Genomic DNA, 19,478 nt, shown 5'->3' on the forward strand with positions numbered 1-19,478 from the left:
TCTTTGGGGTGCCTCATCAATCAGGACAATATTTATGAAATCATACAGGTGTTCAATACAGTTTTAGATTTAGGTCTATAAACCCAGGTTGACTCACACTTGGTGTTTCAAAAAAAATGATATCTACCTTATCTGGGATTTTGGACCAGGGGCTGTTCCTTTTTTTCTTTTTTTTTTTTTGAGAGTCTTGCTCTGTCACCCAGGCTGGAGTGCAGTGGTGCGATCTGGGCTCATTGCAACCTCTGCCTCCCAGGCTCAAGAGATTCTCGTGTCTCAGCCTCCCGAGTAGGAGTAGGTGGGATTACAGGTGTAAGCCACCATGCCTGGCTTGTCCCTACTTTCTATGTCTGTACATAGTGGGAGGAGGCTGGAGGGCAAGACCTTTTTTTGGGGGAAGCGGGTGGCAGATTTTTTCCTAGATGTCCCAGTGGATCTGACAGCTAGATAAGGTAAGAAAGAACAGCAGGTCAGAACAGTAAACTGGAGGAAGTCTGGACAAATGCTGGAGACTGAGATATATTCTGAGGCTGAACTGTGTTACAAGCTCATATTTCTGGTTGTGTACTGTGGGATGGCCAGGTCCATTAAAAGGCACTGGGTCCCGCAGGTATTCCTGGTGCTCTGAATACATGTTCTCATTTACAGAGCAGGTATATGCTCCCTCACCCCATGTTCTACCCCATCTCTATTCTCTCATCCAAGTTCAAACCCTGAGCTTCGTATTAGGTTTTAAGGGGTGGGAAAACCAAAACCAGTATCAAAATATTCACCTCTAGGTTGGCTGTGGAGGCTCATGCCTGTTAATTCCAGCACTTTTGGAGGCTGAGGCAGGCAGATCGCTTGAGCTCAGGAGTTCAAGACCAGCCTGGACAACATGGCAGAACCATGACTCCACCAAAAATACAAAAATTAGCTGGGCATGGTGGTGCATGCCTGTGGTCCCAGCTACTCAGGAGGCTGAGGCAGGAAGATCTCCTGAGCCCAAGAGGCAGAGGTTGCAGTGAGCCAAGATGGTACCACTGCACTCCAGGCTGGGTAACAGTGAGACTCTGTCTCAAAAAAAAAAAAAAAAAAGTTTACCTCTAAAGTGGTTTTAAAAGAAATATATTACTAAATAACTCAGAACAAGGGATGAGATCACCCAGCTTCTGTCATCAGGTGCCTTAGCCTGACCCAGTTATCTAAGATCAGAACCCAACTCAGGATTCCCCAATGCCTGCAGTTTTATCTTCCTCATCATTTGGGTTTCTTGGTCTGGATCTTTCTGTGACACGGGGTGTCTGTTTTTAATTGTAGAGTATATTTGCCATGAAGGTCATGTAATTATGATCACAACTTCTTTTTTACTTTTTTGAGACAGTTTCACTCTTCTTGCCCAGGTTGGAGTGCAATGGCACAATCTTGGCTCACCGCAACCTCCGCCTCCCGGGTTCAAGTGATTGTCCTGTCCCAGCCTCCCGAGTAGCTGGGATTACAGGTGTCCACGATTACACCTAATTTTTTTTTGTCGTAGAGACGGGGTTTCACCATGTTGGCCAGGCTGGTCTTGAACTCCTGACCTCAGGTGATCAAAGTGCTCGGCCTCCCGCCTCAGCCTCCCAAAGTGCTGGGATTACAGGTATGAGCCACCGTGCCCAGCTTTATGATCACAACTTCTATACCATGCTTTTTGGCTTTTGTCAAGAGAGCCAAATAAAGTGAGAAAGGCAGAAAAGATAGGTCTCCAAGAAATAGGGCACAAATTAAGTCCTTCCATGCCTGGGTCTCTCCCCACCTTGCGTCCGTTACTTTAAGTACAGTGAGTGTTTTTTATGACTAGGCATTGCAAAGCCATATGGACAGATCCCTGGCTCCACAAAGAGCACTCCTGGTCTTGACCCCTTTCTTTTTTTTTTTTTTTTTTTTGAGACGGAGTCTCGCTCTGTCACCCAGGCTGGAGTGCTGTGGCCGGATCTCAGCTCACTGCAAGCTCCGCCTCCCGGGTTCACGCCATTCTCCTGCCTCAGCCTCCCGGGTAGCTGGGCTTACAGGCGCCGCCACCTCGCCCAGCTAGTTTTTTGTAGTTTTTAGTAGAGACGGGGTTTCACCGTGTTAGCCAGGATGGTCTCGATCTCCTGACCTCGTGATCCGCCTGTCTCGGCCTCCCAAAGTGCTGGGATTATAGGCTTGAGCCACCGCGCCCGGCCTTGACCCCTTTCTAGTTGGATGGTTGCTAGGTCTCTTTGGGCACCATCTAAAACTCCATCTTGTCTAAGCCAAGCACTCTTTCTGCTGGTTTTTATCTTACTCCCCAGCACTGTCTACTTAGGGTATCTTCCTGGTTAGGTGACATGGATACAGTTGTATGGGTGGCATATTCTTTACAAACAATACAAATCTCCATAGGCCGGAATGGGGGGATTAAGTGGGAAGCATTTCTAGGAAGATTGTCTACTTCATCCTCCAACAGTAGACAGAGTGGTTTCTGTTTGCCCAGGGTGCCCAGGTAAGACAGGGTCTCCAAAGATTTTTCAAAACATGAGGCCCAGAGCCTCACCACCTTGGGGGCAGGGCCCAGGGCTTCTTAATGGGCTCAGTGTGGCTTATATCACCATTTCCCCCTCCCCTCTCTCATTCATGGTACACCTTAGCATATTAAAGTGTCAGAAAGGTATGTTTTTTGACCTAGAAACTGGGCAGAGTAGTGTGGGACAGCTCTGCACTGAGTGAAATGCTGTTATTCAGAGCTCTACTTAGTTTCACTGCCTTCCTCAAGTTTGCCCCGATTAAAATGCACCACAAACTCTGGGAAGCTTTGATCCTAGAACTAACTCATCAGGGTTGTCTGCTCAGGACTACTGATGGATAAGTTCATTGTCACTGTGTCACTTAAACACTGGGAGATAGGGTTAAAACACAAAAGAATGAGGAGGACCTTTTGGAACTAGATAACACTGTAAAGACTAAATGCCACCAAACTTGAATTTAAAATGGTTAACTTTGTTTCACCTAAAAAAATACAAATCAGTTTATGTCTGATGCACTTCTAAAACAGGAGACTGAAGATCCTATGGAATATGGAATATACAGGCTGATCCTCTCTTCTAGCCAAAGGACCCTCAACATTCACAAAGGCATTGCTTTTTCTTAATCATCCCTGAGACCATTCACTCTCACTTTGTGTCTCAAATTGGTATAGCGTGGCAGGGTGCAGTGGCTCACGCCTGTAATCCCAGCACTTTGGGAGGTCAAGGTGGGTGGATCACCTGAGGTCGGGAGTTTAAGACTAGCCTGATCAATATGGTGAAACCCTGTCTCTGCTAAAAACACAAAAATTAGCCAGGCGTGGTGGCATGCACCTGTGGTCCCAGCGACTTGGGAGGCTGAGACAGAATTGCTTGAACCCGGGACGTGGAGGTTCCAGCGAGCCGAGATTGCGCCACTGCACTCCAGCCTGGGGAACAGAGCAAGACTCCGTCTCAAAAAAAAAAAAAAAAAAAAAAAAAAAGGCCGGGCGCGGTGGCTCAAGCCTGTAATCCCAGCACTTTGGGAGGCTGAGACAGGCGGATCACGAGGTCAGGAGATCAAGACCATCCTGGTGAACACGGTGAAACCCCGTCTCTACTAAAAAAATACAAAAAACTAGCCGGGCGAGGTGGCGGGCACCTGTAGTCCCAGCTACTCGGGAGGCTGAGGCAGGAGAATGGTGTAAACCCGGGAGGCGGAGCTTGCAGTGAGCTGAGATCCGGCCACAGCACTCCAGCCTGGGCGGCAGAGCGAGACTCCGTCTCAAAAAAAAAAAAAAAAAAAAATTAAAAAAATTGGTATAGTGTCATTTAGTACTGGATAAATTAATGTTTTTATTATTCCTAGGTTTTCTAACGGGGGATAGTTAATGCATCCACATTATCTGAGGTTGGCAAACAACTGGGGAACTGTAGCCATAAGGTAGCAATAACGAATTCCAGAAAGAGAACAAATTTTCCTTACTTACCATGTCCAGATTCATACATTGGTTTTATTCAGCACTGCCCTTAGTGCACTGTCATTTCAACTTGTAAGGTTCTGAGGTGTTTTGCATTTGGAAAGGGAAAATTAGTCACTGAGACGTAACAGGAATAAGGTATGAGTAGTTCTGGTTTCTAACTTTCTTTTCCAGTAATGACATTTTCTAAAAAGATAACTACACTTTAGGCCGGGCGCAGTGGCTCAAGCCTGTCATCCCAGCACTTTGGGAGGCCGAGACGGGCGGATCACGAGGTCAGGAGATCGAGACCATCCTGGCTAACACGGTGAAACCCCGTCTCTACTAAAAATACAAAAAAATTAGCTGGGTGTGGTGGCGGCGCCTGTAGTCCCAGCTACTCGGGAGGCTGAGGCAGGAGAATGGCGTGAACCTGGGAGGCGGAGCTTGCAGTGAGCGGAGATCGCGCCACTGCACTCCAGCCTGGGTGACGGGGGAGACTCCATCTCAAAAAAAAAAAAAAAAGATACTACACTTTACTAGTCCTGCATGAAGTGCCTTTCACATATTTTTTCTCCAGTGGAAATGGAATACAGTTCACCATTCACCCTCAGAGTGGCAGAGCTGGTATAGAGGGCAAGTGTTAAGTGCACTTTGCCAAGCCTCGTGGGGTTTTGTGGGCCATAAGGATTCTTTAGCCTAAATGGGATGGGAAATCATCGAAAGTGATTGAAGTACTCGGAGGGACACGATTTGGATGCAGTACAGAGTGAACTGCAGGTGGGGCAGGAGGGAATCCAAGATAGGAGCCTTTTGCAGGAGAGCAGGCTGGAGTGCATGGTGATGGGAGGGGGTGATACTAGTGTGGAGGGAGGAGAAATACTTGGAAGATAAAAATGCATAGAACTCGATGTTAGAACCAGCACTAGGACAAGATAAACCCTATTTTAATTTTTCCTGGAGACCACTTGCAAAGCTTGTTAACAGCTCACAGTACTGCTTGCTACTAGCCTTTCTTTATTCGGGCACATTTCTCTGCATATGGAAAAATTTAAGTGTTGGTAGGAAGGGACAACTGACTGGGAAATGAACTTGTAGCACTGACCCAGGGCAGACTTGAGTATGTGGTACGATTATTTTTAGGCTTAGACTTGTAGGCATTTTAACAAAACATCCTCACTAGACAGTTTTAATGTTACATAAACTAAGACTTATCTCTAAATGTTCCACAGTTAAATGCAGTTTTACATTCTTGGAATCCTACAGGATGCAGAGCTGGAAGAAACCTTAGGAATGCTTTCAATTTTTACAGATGAGGAAAGAAGCTCAAGACTTGCCCACAGCCAAATGAACCTCATGGGAGAGTCTGGATTAATTCAGAGACCTCCCATTTCAGGCATACCTTTCCATTTCACTTCTGAGTCTTGGTTTTCTTATCTGTAAATAGGGTTATTAGAGTGATACCTTCTTTGTAGGATGGTTGCAAAGATTAAGTTTAACTCATGTGATGCTGTCAGTACAGTGCTAGGCTTACCCCATAAATGCTTAATGAGTTAGTGATGATTGTTGGCTGCAGGGGTAAGAATCTACTACTTCTGAAATACCAAGAGGACCCAGACACAAACCACAAACACAGGGCTGTGATATGCGGTGAGCCCAGTAAGAGAGTAGTTACACTGGGACTTTTTCAAAAAAGAGGGCCTTACTGTCTTGCCCAGCCTGGCATGCAGTGGCACAGTCACAGCTCTCTGCATCCTTGGTGTCTTGGGCTCAAGGGATACTCACACTGGGAGACTTGCACACCCCAATTTTAATCCTGGCTCCAGCATCAGCCATGCTGTATGACTTGGTGAAAATGTTCACAGAAATCAATCTTCCACCATTATAAATTTCTTCTGGAAGGAACTATACAGGCATGTGGCTAAGCAGACAACCACATCACTGTCAGGAAAGGACTGGAGAGCCCACAGTGGGAGAGAGGGATGAGGGCAGACACGGGCTGTGGCCTGGAGCCAGGATCATCTGGAGGCAGCTCAGCATGACTGGCTTGTGCTGCCTGGCTTCTCCCAGGGCCCCGTCATGCCGTAGGAGTTAAGGGTCAAAGCATAGTTAGAAAAAAAGCACAAGCCGTTTCCTGTTAAGGCTGGGAAGGAAGCTGGCATGACCACTCTTTACTCTCGACCTTAATCATGTAAAAGTTACCTGACCGAGGTTAGTGACACCAGGAGTTTTACCTTGTTAAGAAACCAAAATGCTCAGATACCTCTGCCAGATCAGAGGTAGGCAGAAGACCAATTGCAACTTCAAAATGAACATGCACAGTGTCCCAGTCTTCTAGATCTTTATACTTTCCTCTTCCTAAGTGTCAGGGAAGAAAACCAGAGGCACTAAAAACTGCCAGGTTGCTGGAGGGAGGGAGTACATAGATGCAAGTCCCAGCCACAGCCTATGCAGTGCTCAGGAAGCCCTGCATAGTGGGGCTGCTTCCTGCCCAACTACGGTGTCTATTTGAGATGCTGCACTTAAATTTAAGCTCAACTGGGACTAAGTGGGTGACCCCTTAATTTTGCCACTACCCATTATGTACCCACCCATACCCAGCCCTCCAAGGCCGAACAAAAAGGGTTGTCTGACACCCAGGTTTTATTGTTTCCACTTTATTGCTCAAGCATGGAACTTGAGGCAAGCCTGGACCTTCAGCAACGTGCGGAGAAGAGGCTGAGGGGATTTTGGGACGCAACCTGGCTGAGAGGGGAAACTGACAGGGGAAATACCAGAACAGGGAACAAGGGGTGGTCACCATCACACCAGAAGACATCAGCCACACCGTTGGGGGTGAGGAAGGGAACAGAGAAGAAATGGCATAGCAGTGGTTTTTCCCATGTCCCTAGCACCCACATGGAGGCCACGTTTGGAAATGGACTGGGAGAGGGAAAGGATGAGGAAAACGGCTGCCCAGGAGTCTCCCTCTCCACCCTGGGTTCATTATCAGACCCCATCCCTACCACTTGCCTCTTCTACCCTTGGAAAATGGACCTAACAGAGGGAGCAAAATAATAAATTAACATTCTGATGAATATGTATGGATGGACATATGTTCATGTGCAAAGGGGGAAGGGAAGAGGGGGTGACACCAGCTAAAATGATTCCCCACCTCAATCCCCCAGCCTACTCCTTTCCCCCTTCCCCCTAAAGCCACCATCCAACCAGATAGAAAAATAAAGGTCTAATTCACTCAAAATTCTTCAGTTTTTACAAAACTAACAGGGTGGAGGGGGGAGACTGGGGGCAGGCAGCCGCAGGAGTAGGGCTGGTGGAGTGGGGCTATGCTTCTGTCTCCACCTGAGACTGGCTCCCTGCCGTGTTGCTCTTCTGCTCCTCCTTCATCTCTGTGTCAGTGGGGTGGTCTCCTGAGGAAGCCTCTGCCTTAGCCTGCAAGGAAGAGGAACAGCAAAGAGGCTGACATCCCAAGTGAAAAAACACACACTTAATTTCTAGCAGAATTACACAGATACACTCATTCTCCTACATCTGTCCTAAAGATATATCTGTATAGGCCAGGCCTGGTGGCTCACACCTGTAATCCCAGAACTTTGGGAGGCTGAGGTGGGCAGATTGCTTGAGCCCAGGAGTTTGAGACCAGCCTGGGCAACATGGTGAAACCTCAGCTCAACAAAAATTACAAAAATTAGTTGGGTGTGGTGGCATGCACCTGTAGTCCCAGCTACTCGAGAGGTTGAGATGAGGATTGCTTGAGCCCTGGAGGCGGAGGTTGCAGTGAGCTGAGACTGTGCCACTGCACTCCAGCCTGGGCGACAGGGCAAGAGACACTGTCTCAAACAAAACTAAACACTTGTATATGTACAAATTATGAACTCACAAGGTTATTCACTGCAATGCTGTTCTAAGCAGCATTGTCCCATATGGTAGCCACTACTGTAAGTGGCTAGTTCAAACTCATGTGTTTTTAGTGCAAAATATACATTGGATTTTGAAGATGGTTTGAAAAATACACAAATGCAACTAAAATTTAATTCCATTTGTTTTTCACCTTTTTAACATGGTTACCAGAAAATTTTGAATTACATGTGGTTGATACTATATTTCTACTGGACAGTGCTGGTTTAGAACACTGTTTAAGACCGGCCAGGCATGGTGGCTCACACCTGTAATCCCACCACTTTGGGAGGCAGAGGCAGGCAGATCACTCAAGTTAGGAGTTCGAGACAGACTGGTCAACATGGTGAGACCTCATCTCTACTAAAAATACAAAACTTAGCCGGGTGTGGTGGCGGGCACCTGTAATCTCAGCTACTCGGGAGGCTGAGGCAGGAGAATCGCTTGAACCCAGGAGGCGGAGTTTGCAGTGAGCCAAGATCGTGCCACTGCACTCCAGCCTGGGTGACAGAGTGAAACTGTCTCAGAAAAAAAACACCAACAACACTGGAAGACTAAAAGGGGACTGACTGACTAAGATAAGCCACATCCACACAATGGAATACTATGTAAGCCTAAGGAAGAATGTAAAAGTTCTTTAAATACTGATGTAAAATAAGCCTCCAGCTACTATCATGTGAAAAAAGCACAGTATGTGCCAAATCATAGAGCACGTTGCCTCTTGTTGGGGGAAAGGGAGAAAGCAACATGAATGTCTGCCTGTGCATTGGTGCAATACACTGGGACCATACAAGAACCTAAAGGGTCAGCTGCTTCTGGTGGGGGAGGCAGACGTTTGACTGTATATACTTTGGTACAGTTTGAATTTAACTATGTAAATGTATCATTTATTTAATCACACACAAAAAGCATCTAGCTTTTTTTTTTTTAGACAGGGTCTCATTTTGTCACTCAGGATAGAGTGCAGTGGTGCCATCATAAGTCATTGAGGTCTCTACCTACTGGGTTCAAGTGATCCTCCCACTTTGGCCCTGCAAAATGCTGGGATTATAGGTGTGAGCCACCATGCCTGGCCCACAAGAAAACATAAATCGGGAATTACACTCAGAGCAACCAGTCCCACTTCTGGGGCTTGTGGGTAGGTTCCCAGCACTGATCACAGAACACGGCCTCAACAGCAGGGAACACATGCTCCTTAATGCTCCAGGGAAAAGGGCAACTTTTGGTTTCTGGGATCGGCACAGACAACCAAAGGCACCAAGAGCCCACAGTAGCCAGGTTCCGTGGAGGGATGCTATTCCCACTGTTTCCCCACCCCAATCCTCACCTTGTTCTCCTCCTCAGCCAGCCTCTCAAACATGTTGGCGTAGAGCTTCTTCTCCCGGGCAAGCTGCCTTCTGATCCGCTGCTGGCACACAGCCAGCTGGGTCTTGGCGGCTTTGTTGTTGGGGTAGAGCTGCAGGACCTTCTGGAAATCAGCCCGTGCCAGTTCAAAGTCGTTCACGGCCAGGTGGGCCTCTCCCCGGCGGAAGAGGCCCTTCTCATTGTTGCTGTCCAGTTCTAGGGCCTAAAGGATGCAGGGAGGAAGCAACATCGTGGGAGCTCAGGGCTTGTAGCTCATCTGGCCAAGACTGGGTTCCAAGGGTACCCCCAGCAGGACTGCAAATGGCTGCCTCCACCCCAGGAAGAACAAGGCCTGGGGCATTAAATGGAACAATCCAAGGTCTAGGAAGGAACCTCATTTAATCCAACAGGCAGAGAGGGAAGACAGCAGGTCTTTGGATGAAATAAAAAGACTTCAGACTGGCCGGGCGCGGTGGCTCAAGCCTGTAATCCCAGCACTTTGGGAGGCCGAGACGGGCGGATCACGAGGTCAGGAGATCGAGACCATCCTGGCGAACACTGTGAAACCCCGTCTCTACTAAAAAATACAAAAAACTAGCCGGGCGAGGTGGCGGGCGTCTGTAGTCCCAGCTACTCGGGAGGCTGAGGCAGGAGAATGGCGTGAACCCGGGAGGCGGAGCTTGCAGTGAGCTGAGATCCGGCCACTGCACTCCAGCCCCGGCGACAGAGCAAGACTCCGTCTCAAAAAAAAAAAAAAAAAAAAAGACTTCAGACATAACATTCACTTTAGAATAAAGCAAGTAGGTAAGCGGACAGGCTAAGAACCAAGGTGGAAGAAAACTCTTACGTGATTCTTCCCACTCCCTGTGTCCTCCTACTTCTGTGCCAACTGCTTCCCACCACTAAAGCTAAGGTGCTTGCTATGAATACTTGCATCCAGGCCTGTGGCCTGTAACCTCAGAGCTCCCACTGATCCACCCTGCTTTCCCTGCCCTAGTCACCAAGGGGAAGTTTCAGACATGCTGGCACTCAACTCTGCCTGTGAATGCTGCTTCCATGCCCTCTGAGGGGGCCTCACCTTGTTACAGCTTTCAATGGCCGCAGAGAAGGCCTGTAGTTTCAGATGACACATGGCCAGGTTGAGGTGAGAGGCCAGTCGAAGGGCCTGTGCCTTCTGTGCTTCCTCACTGGAAAAACTAGACTCATATTCCAGCCAGGACACAATCTTCTTATACTGTAGTAAAGCTTGCTTGTATTTGCCTTCCTAGAATGGGACAAAGGCTCAGGCACCTGGCACAGGTTCAGGGGTACCAAGCTCTTATACCCTGCAGACATCAGTGACACATGGCCACAAGAGGTTCCTGCTCCCACCCCTCCCGCTGGCAAGGCCAGCAAGCTCACATATACGAAGTGAAGATGGCAGGTGCCAACCTGTCCATTTCTTGGCAGAAAATGATCTCAGTCACCAAGGGAAGGGTAGGCTCCGAGCCACTCTTCCTGGGAGTGTCCTTAGGACAGTGACTGTTGGCTCACCTTGAAGTACACAGTGCCCCGCTCTTTCACGATGGTGCTCTGTTCCAACTTCTCTTCTGAATTCATCTCCCAAGACTCCTTGGCCTGCCACACCCCAGGAGAGAAACAACGTTGTCAGTTACCCCGGAGTACGTACAGGGTGGAACTTGACTTTAGATGGGAAGACCCCGAGCAAACTTACCTTTTCAAAACTCTTGAGGTGTAATTCATATTTCAGCTCAGCATTTGGTGGGATGTGGAACTTCTCCTTCCCAACACTGCCAAAAGCATAGCTGGAGGGGTGAAAAACACTATGTGTCGTCTTGGCAACACTTAACCTGCTCCAGGCTGAAAAGGCTTCCTGTCCATTTCCTGGAAAATGCCTTCCCATCCCTTGAGAGTCGGTTCAAACGTCTGGCAAATCTTCCCTGGCCTCTTCACACCATCAGATGGTCCCTCAGCATCCTTCATACCCTTCTAATAACTTATTGCCAGGCAGTAGTATGATTACTAATTTAAATGGCACCTCACTAAACAGGGAGCTAGAATTAGAAGGCAGAAGCAATGTTCTGTTAGTCTCTGAACCCCTAAGAATTTTCAGTAGTGCCTGGCATGTAGTAGCTGTTTCAGTAATGACTGAATAAATTAATGGGAGAAGAAAATCTTGATGGCAGAGGAGAGAAAGTGTAGCAACTATGACTGAAAACACTGGGCTTAGATCCAAGGAGATGTAGACAATTGTGGCCACACTTCTAAGTATACTGAGGATATCATAATAGTGTATGTTTGGTGTGGCCAGAGTTAAAAAGGATACAAACAGCTGGTTCTACAATTCATTTTATATCCTGGATCTTGGTTTGCCTGCCTGCCTACTCTACAAAGTGCCCACCCCTCACCTGGGCTTGAGGTACACAATGGAATGTTCTCCTTTCTCCATGCGCTGAATGGCCCTCTCCAGACCATAAGGCAGATCCAGGTTCTCCCCCTCGCCAATCTCAAAGCGGAGCTCCCGCTGGTCAAAGAGCTGGTCCTTGTAGTACCCTTCCAGTGCAACTGGTGTGAAAGAAAGGCAGTGTATCAGAGTTGTAAGAGGGCAGGTGACTGAGGAAGGATGCCATCAGCCTCCCTACATCACTCCATCACCCCAAGATTCTCCTAGCTGTGTTCTCAGATCTGGAGTGATTTAAAGAGAATATGGTCCAACCCCTCATTTTATGGACAAGAAAATAGGCTCAGAGAAGGGAAGTGACTTGCCCAAAGCCACACAAGACCTAAATATCAGAATTAGAATTGAAAGCCCAGACTACTGTCTCACCCTCCACGATAGCGCCTTCATTGGGCTTAGCATAGCCTTCACCGCGAGTCCGTATTCTGCGAATGATTCCGCCATCTTCCTCTTCCGTCAGATCTTCTCCCTTAAACTCAAACAACTCCACCTGTGGGACAGGATGTAACACAATTCTTTCCCATACTGACTCACGGGCAGTGAAACAGTCTTTCTCATCCAGGAGAGTCCCTACTAACTGCCAGGCCAGATCTGACCACAAGGGCAGCCACGAGGAGTTGGGTAGAGTGGCACTTTTTGGAAGTTCTTGGGGGCTGCCCTAATCTCAACTTTGGAAGAGGCGGGCAGACTACATAGATTTCAGTTAAGCTGAGGACAGCAATCTATTTGCTACCTGCTCTACTAACAAGGACATATTGGGATGCATTCCAGATAATCCTAATTCACACTACCTGATAAGCCCAATCTGGTAGGTATTAGAAATGATTACCCAACATCTCTCAGCAGTTTCTCAGTATTCAGGGGCCCATGGATTGGCTCAACCATTTTCAGATTGAACAATGTCAAGTTCTATCTCCTCAGTGAAGCCTTTTCTCAGCCCTTGACCTACAGGGGAGCTACTGCTCCCTCTTCTGATCTCTAGAGCACCAATATTCTGTACTGCCATTTATAATGGGCCATAGTTTCTGACCTCCCGACTCCTTTCAGTATTCTTCTGGGTACTGCTCTGGAGATAAAGATGTCTTAACCCCAACCATGCTTTGAGTCTGGAGAGGTGCTTGTGCCTGCCTCTTGCTACCCGAAGAAGCTTCGGTTACTTCCATTACTAGCAGCAGCAGAGCCCTCTGCATTTCTCCTCCCATAAGGCCAGGCCCTCAGCCTTGGCTACATTGTCTCCAAGAAGCAGGAAGGGCTGGAGGGCAGCCAGGCATTGGGCTGAGATAAGGCCTGGCTCTTAGCCTGATCTCAGTGGCCGGACACTCACCTCAAATACAAGCGTGGCATTGGGGGGAATCTTTGGAGGACTGCCTGCTGAACCGTAGGCATATTCTGGTTTGCAGGTGATGTGGCACACCTCCCCCACCTTCATGGTTGCTATGGCAATGTCCCAAGCCTTGATGACCTCCCCTGCAGGTACAGAGGCAAACAGGACCACCTTAGCAGGGTTGTGATTCTGGGCTCAAACAGTGCTCCTGAAGAGTTAGTGCACCACACTCATGGGGAAGCTGAACATCCTTTAGAAATGGGACCAGAGGGTGAGATACCTGGTTGCATTAAGTGCTACCAGGTCTAAGAACTGTAAAAGATCACCTGACCCTGAACAAAAGAGTTTAAGATGCAAGACAGTCCACCTTTGAAGGGGGAGTAAGGTGTTGGGAGGTGATGAGGAGAAGGGGAGACAGAGATCAGTATAGTTACAGAACGGTAGAAAAAAAAAGAGTGACCGAAAGAGTTAACAGACTGTGATAAACCATTCCTCCCTGAGCTTGGTCCTGAGAAAATGGTTTCTGCTTGTGACAGCTTGTGTCCACCTCGAACCTATCCTACCAGCCCACTGACCACGCCTACCTTTTCCCAGGTCAAAGGAGAATTTGTCCTTGCGATCCAGACTGGAGTCAAACTTTGTGCCATCTAATAGCCAGCCAGTATAGTGGACAAAGACTCGGTCCCCAATCATGGGCATCTCTGTACCTGTGCCCTCTCTCTTGATGACCTGGGAGGAAGGGGGGAGAAAGTGAGTAACCCAGGGTTTGGGGCCGAAAGGGGCACCAACACTGCCTGCAAGCCTCCAGAGGGAACATAAAGGGACTTCTCTGTGTTCATCCTCCTCTGCCTACTTGTCCCTCCAGATTCAGCTACTCGCAGCTTGACTTAGGAGTCAACTAACCTCCTTTGTCTTTCTTCAGGTGCAGCAAGACTTGGTTTGAAAAAGGAGACAAAAGGCTGAGAGATCTGAGTTCAAGTTTCCGCTGTATGGATAAGTTTTAAAAATTCTCCACACCTTATTTGTAAAGCAGTGATGATAATCCCTATCTCCTACAGTTGTTGGAAGATTAGACCAGTAAAGGGTTGAATAATAGATCATTATTCGCATCGGCCAAGGGGGAAGTATTTATGCCACACTTCCTCCTCCTCCCTTCATGCCAGTGGTCATCAGATGAAGGTCTGGTTTGGAGACAGGAGAACGAGAGGAGTATGAGTGAAGAGAATAGAAACAGTTCAAAACAGGTAAGGAAGAAACCAGGTTATAAGTGAACCCAGACGCTCTCCATGGGACCTTAAACTCTGACTTGGGAGCTGAGTATTCCTCACTGGTAGGCTCTTGAAGACCAGGGCTGGAGTATTTCCCAGAAACGCACAGGCTTCTTTAGCGCCACCTGGTAGGTGTGTGGTTACCCTCTAAGGGAAAGCTTCCATGGAGAATGGACAGGGTCTTTGAGGAGTAGAAAGGTAAAAGGGAAGGAATGGCGGATCAAAAGGGAAATCACCCTTCCTGGAATAACAATCTCATAGAAAACAGCAGGACGCTGGAGCGAGAAGGGGAAGCCACATGCCACAGGAGAGCCGCTGGAGCAGACGCTCGAGGTCCCCAATAATCTGGTGCAACGACAGACGCACTTCCGGACCAGGTAAAGGCCCCCTGAAGCGGGTGCCACACACGCGGCGCTCAGCTGTGGGAAGCCAGGATGAGGGGCAGCAGCGGATGGGGAGAAGGCATAAAACACGGGCTGGGAATTCATCTCCGGACTCTCCCCCAACCTGCTCCGACCCACGGCAGGTTGTCCTGGCCCAGGTCAAGATGCCCTCCCCCCAGCTCCCCAGGCTATTTGTAGTCGAGCGGTCACTCGGCGGCAGGCTCCACAGCAGAGCGCCTCGTCTCCGCCCCACACCCCGCAGTCCCGGCTCGGGGAGGCAGCGGGGGGGAGGGGACTACAGCTCCCGGCATGCCCCGCGCCCGGCCTCCCCGGGGCCGAGGGAGGGGGCGCCGCGCGCGGCGAGTGGGGACCTCGCTGGGTCCCGGCGTCGGCAGGGGACCCCGGGAGGGCGCCGGAACCCTGTCGCGCCTGCGTCGCACAAAGGCCGCCGGGCCAGGAAAGCACCGTGGGGAGTCGCTCCCCGTCCTGGCCCGTGTTCCACCGCCCGGGTGGGCGAGCCCTGGCACCGCCACCAACGAGGCGGCCCCCGCGGCTGGCAGCGCCGCGGGGGTCGGGGGCGGCGTGGCGCGGGAGGCCCAGCCTGGCCCCGGGCTGCGGCTCGCGTGCCCGCGGTGGTCGCCCCGCCCCTCTCCACCGCCCCGCGCGCGCCGGGGTGGGCACTGCAATCCTGACCTCCTGCCCCGGTCCGGGCGCTGGGGGCTGGGAAGCCTGGGGCCTCGGTCCGCGCACTTAGGCCGCCCCCCTGCTGAGCGCATGGTCGGCCTCGGTGCCTCAAACGACGCAGCTCGGTACGGGACGGCGATGCCACCGGCCCCCGGCGGGACGGCCGCGAGGCTGCAGAAGCGGCCGCCTCGACCCGTGCCCGGCCGCGGGCTCCGGGCGCGACGGAAGGGCGGCCCGCAGGGTTCCAGGTTCGGCCGCCCCCGCAGGCCCCGCCGCCCCTCACCTTCAGCACGCCTTCGTCCTGTTTGGGGCTGATGTCCACTCCCTCAATGGGCAGCGGCGCCGACTGCGCCCCGCTCTCGGTCGCCTTCATCTCCTCGGCTGTCATCTCCGCGCGGCGCGCCGTTTCTCCGGGAGCTGGCACCGGCGCGAGCGCACCCTGGGCCGCTGGCGGGGGCGCTACCTGCGGCGCGTGCGGGAGGCCGGGCGCGGCGGCACTGGCTGCGGACCGCGAGGAGGCTCGAGCACCTCTGCACGCGGCGCGGGAGCGGGGGTAGGTGGGTCAGGAGCCGCTCTGGGAGCGATTGGTCCCGCCCCGCCGCGAGGGAGGGGCTGGGAGGAGCGGGAGCGCGGACAGAGGGGGCGGGGTGCAGAACTTTCTAGAGACGGCGGGACTGAGCCGGTTCGGGCTTAGTGCTGCGGGCGCTTCGGAATCTTTTTTCTTTCTTTTTTTTTTTTTTCTGGTTCTTGCCTCCTTCTGGCGGTCTGCCCCCTCCCCCTTCTCCTGGGACCCTCGGACTCCGGGGATCTCCCCAGCGGCCTCCCCTGGCCCTTCCTCCCTCCCTCCCTCCCATCCCCGCCCGCTTCCCTGTCTAACCGGATTCTTCCAGATTCTTCTCGATCGATCTCCCGACATCACTCCACCAGTCCGCTGCGCCTGCGGCGGGGTGTGGGGAGCGCGGGTGGCGGGATGGCAGTGGCGGCGCCCCCTCCCCGGGACCGGCCGTCACCACGGGCGGCGTGGCCTCTCCGCTATGACCCGCGTAGACCCTTCCCTACCTGGGGGAAAGAGGGCGAGGGCGTCCGGGGAGGGGGAGGGAGTGGACAACGCTGCCCCGCTGCAGAGAGCCGGGGAAAGCGACCTCGATTTCCCCAGAGCCGGGAAGCCCGGGTCAGGCAGCGGTGCCTACCCCAGCACCTGCAGCTGCCGCGAGCAGCGGGGTTGGCAAGGCACGGCCCGTCCAGCTCGGAACTCAGACGGGGCACGCACTCAGGGGACCCTTCCCGGCGGTAATACAACTGCCGCTTCTGCGAATGCTTACACACGTGGGTGCCCCTCACGAAAAAAGTCACTCGGTTTTCCTAAAGGCCCACAGAAGGAGTCTTTTCCTCTCAGTGTTAGTTTTCCGAGTGTTTTTCGACAGCCTGTGGAGCGCGCAACTGCCCGTGTCACCTAAGCCATGGTCGTGGGACCTACAGAGCCATCTAGAGAGGGGCCTGGTTTTGCTCAGCACCTAACCCCAGTTTAGCGTAGTGCCCGGTGAGTGGTGTCCAATAGTTACTGGCTGCATGAATTTTCCTTTTTTAAATTAACTTTTCCAAGTCTTGGCTGACTTTTTTTTTTTTTTTTTTTTTTTGAGACAGGGTCTCGCTCTGTCTCCCAGGTTGGAGTGCAGTGGTGCGATCTTGGCTCTCTGTAGCTGGGACGACGCGTCCACCACCGCGCCGACTAATTTTTGTATTTTTAGTAGAGACGGGGTTTTGCCATGTTGCCCAGGCTGGTCTCGAACTTCTGGTCTCAAATGATCCGCCCGCCTTGGCCTTCCAAAGTGCTTGGATTACAGGCGTGAGCCACTGCGCCCGGCGTGAATTTTTATTCCAATAATAATTATATTTTTGGACTTCCCATTATGTGCCCGGCACTGTGCTGTTGTACGCCATTGTCTCATCAAACTAAATTGAAAGCTTTTTAGAGATAAACTTTCAGCATCATAATGTGATGATTTATTGTAGTCCCTGCCGAGGGAACTTGAAAGGGATGCGGAAGAAACAGCCCTTCGCCCCAGCAATTTACAGTACAAATGAGTTGAGCCATAATGAAGACGTCTCTTTAGGTGACTGGAGACAACTTCAGAGGAGTCGGGGCGGGGGGCGCTGCCTCTACACGGGTTCAATCCATTACTTTTCTGCAGAAGTAACAGTGCCAGGGGCCACCCAAACTCCGGGAGACGAGGCTGGTGGGTGCTCGCTTCCGGCGTGGCAGTTTACCGCAAACTGTCCTTGGCTTGCACCTACTGATACTCCACGTGTGGCGGTTTCTTTTCTGCGTCTTTTTCTCATCGGAAGCAGACAGTGTAGGACCCCTTCTTTAATTCTGTCCAGCACATACTTAATGGAGCCCTTCAGATTGCCTGCCTGGACATTAACACATAGCCTACTACCCTAGTGGAATGAGCATGTGCTTTGGAGTAAGAGGAGGTGGGTGACCCATGTGTTATGTGAGCTGTTTAATTTCGGGCAGGTTAGTTAATCTTTATGTCTCGATTTCTTGTCTGTAAAACAGGGATAGTAACATTTGTAAAAGAGGGTGATTTAATGGTTAAAAACAGGGAATCTGTGTAATGGTATCTAGCTAGCACATTGCTCGCCTCCAACTCCGCAGTTGGTAAATAACGGTCGGTAATGTGATCTGATAGGCGCTGCGCTGCGGTGGAGATGGGGACAAAGGACTAAGAAAACAGAGGTCTCTGAGACAGGGAAGGGCATGAGGGCAAGATTCCCAGTGAGAAGCTCTGTCCCCACACACTGAAGGAGGAAACTAGGGGACCACAGGCATTGGGGTCTTGAATCCTGGAGCAGGAACTTACTGTTTCTCTTAGAATATTTCCATGTCTTGGCCGGGCGCGGTGGCTCAAGCCTGTAATCCTAGCACTTTGGGAGGCCGAGACGGGCGGATCACAAGGTCAGGAGATCGAGACCATCCTGACTAACACGGTGAAACCCCGTCTCTACTAAAAAACTACAAAAAACTAGCCGGGCGAGGTGGCGGCGCCTGTAGTCCCAGCTACTCGGGAGGCTGAGGCAGGAGAATGGCGTGAACCCGGGAGGCGGAGCTTGCAGTGAGCTGAGATCCGGCCACAGCACTCCAGCCTGGGTGACAGCGCGAGACTCCCTCTCAAAAAAAAAAAAAAGAATATTTCCATGTCGTTTATGTGATATTTTTCTGGTCATAAAAAGTACACATACTATAGAACGTGTGCTCGTGTTTTAGTCTTTTTCCTGTATCTCCTCACCCTTTCCCCAGGCCATTTAAGTTAGTATTCTCATTAAAGATGTTTAACTGGTACCACTCGAAATTCTTCCAAAATGTCCACTTTTTTTTTTTTGCAGAAGGAAGTCAGCACACTTTTTCTCATCCACCTTATCTGTAGGTGACTCCTGCTGGGATCGGAAACTTTGTTCTTGTCACATGGAAGCTCTTAGAGCTGACCTGGCTCAGATCCCAAACTCTGGGCCCATCATTTCCACATCAAGACCCCTTGTTTCTACAGTTCATATTTTGACCTTCCTAGGCTGCCAATGCACTTAACATCCAAAGAATTTATATAATATTTGGATCGTTCAAAAGACTGTGAAATGCATATAGGTGTGTGTGTGTGTGTTCATGTATGCATACATGTTATGCAGCATACCGGTGCAATGAAACCTGGAAATCTGTCGCCCAGCCCGAGTTAGAACGTTGCCAGTATGATTTGCCAAAAATGTAATGCCGAAAACAAACAAACAAAAAACCACCCATTAAAGACCTTTACCTTTTTTCTTGTTAACTTTGGTATCTGTTGATTGAGAAGATAGAAACTCTGACCAAAAAAGCTATTACCTATTTCTTAAAACATTTATTTATGGCCGGGCGTGGTGGCTCAAGCCTGTAATCCCAGCACTTTGGGAGGCTGAGGCAGGTGGATCACGAGGTCAGGAGATTGAGACCATCCTGGCTAACACAGTGAAACCCTGTCTCTACTAAAAAATACAAAAAAAACTAGCCAGGCGAGGTGGCGGCGCCTGTAGTCCCAGCTACTCGGGAGGCCGAGGCAGGAGAATGGTGTGAACCCAGGAGGCGGAGCTTGCAGTGAGCTGAGATCCGGCCACTGCACTCCAGCCTGGGCCACAGAGCCAG

The 19,478-nt window shown here is 50.6% G+C and overlaps 1 protein-coding gene and 1 long non-coding RNA gene across 2 annotated transcripts; one reads left to right on the forward strand and one right to left on the reverse strand.

The window, feature by feature from the left end:
- Positions 1–6,584: 6,584 nt before the first annotated feature.
- Positions 6,585–15,882, reverse strand: FKBP4 (FKBP prolyl isomerase 4). The gene is made up of 10 exons (XM_033223219.1): positions 15,585–15,882; positions 13,551–13,695; positions 12,967–13,109; positions 12,012–12,132; positions 11,593–11,749; positions 10,899–10,989; positions 10,718–10,801; positions 10,263–10,448; positions 9,168–9,407; positions 6,585–7,375 (listed from the first exon to the last, which is right to left on the reverse strand). Exons 1-10 carry the CDS (start codon positions 15,687–15,689, stop codon positions 7,268–7,270), a joined length of 1,380 nt encoding a protein of 459 aa, XP_033079110.1. The 5' UTR covers positions 15,690–15,882; the 3' UTR covers positions 6,585–7,267.
- Positions 15,883–17,153: 1,271 nt separating this feature from the next.
- Positions 17,154–19,128, forward strand: LOC117090700. The gene is made up of 2 exons (XR_004440100.1): positions 17,154–17,415; positions 18,692–19,128. It is a non-coding gene; the product is annotated as an uncharacterized LOC117090700 (long non-coding RNA).
- Positions 19,129–19,478: the final 350 nt, after the last annotated feature.

The sequence above is a fragment of the Trachypithecus francoisi genome, unplaced genomic scaffold (genome assembly GCF_009764315.1).
Source record: "Trachypithecus francoisi isolate TF-2019V2 unplaced genomic scaffold, Tfra_2.0 Lachesis_group11, whole genome shotgun sequence".
NCBI classification, from domain to species: Eukaryota; Metazoa; Chordata; class Mammalia; order Primates; family Cercopithecidae; genus Trachypithecus; species Trachypithecus francoisi.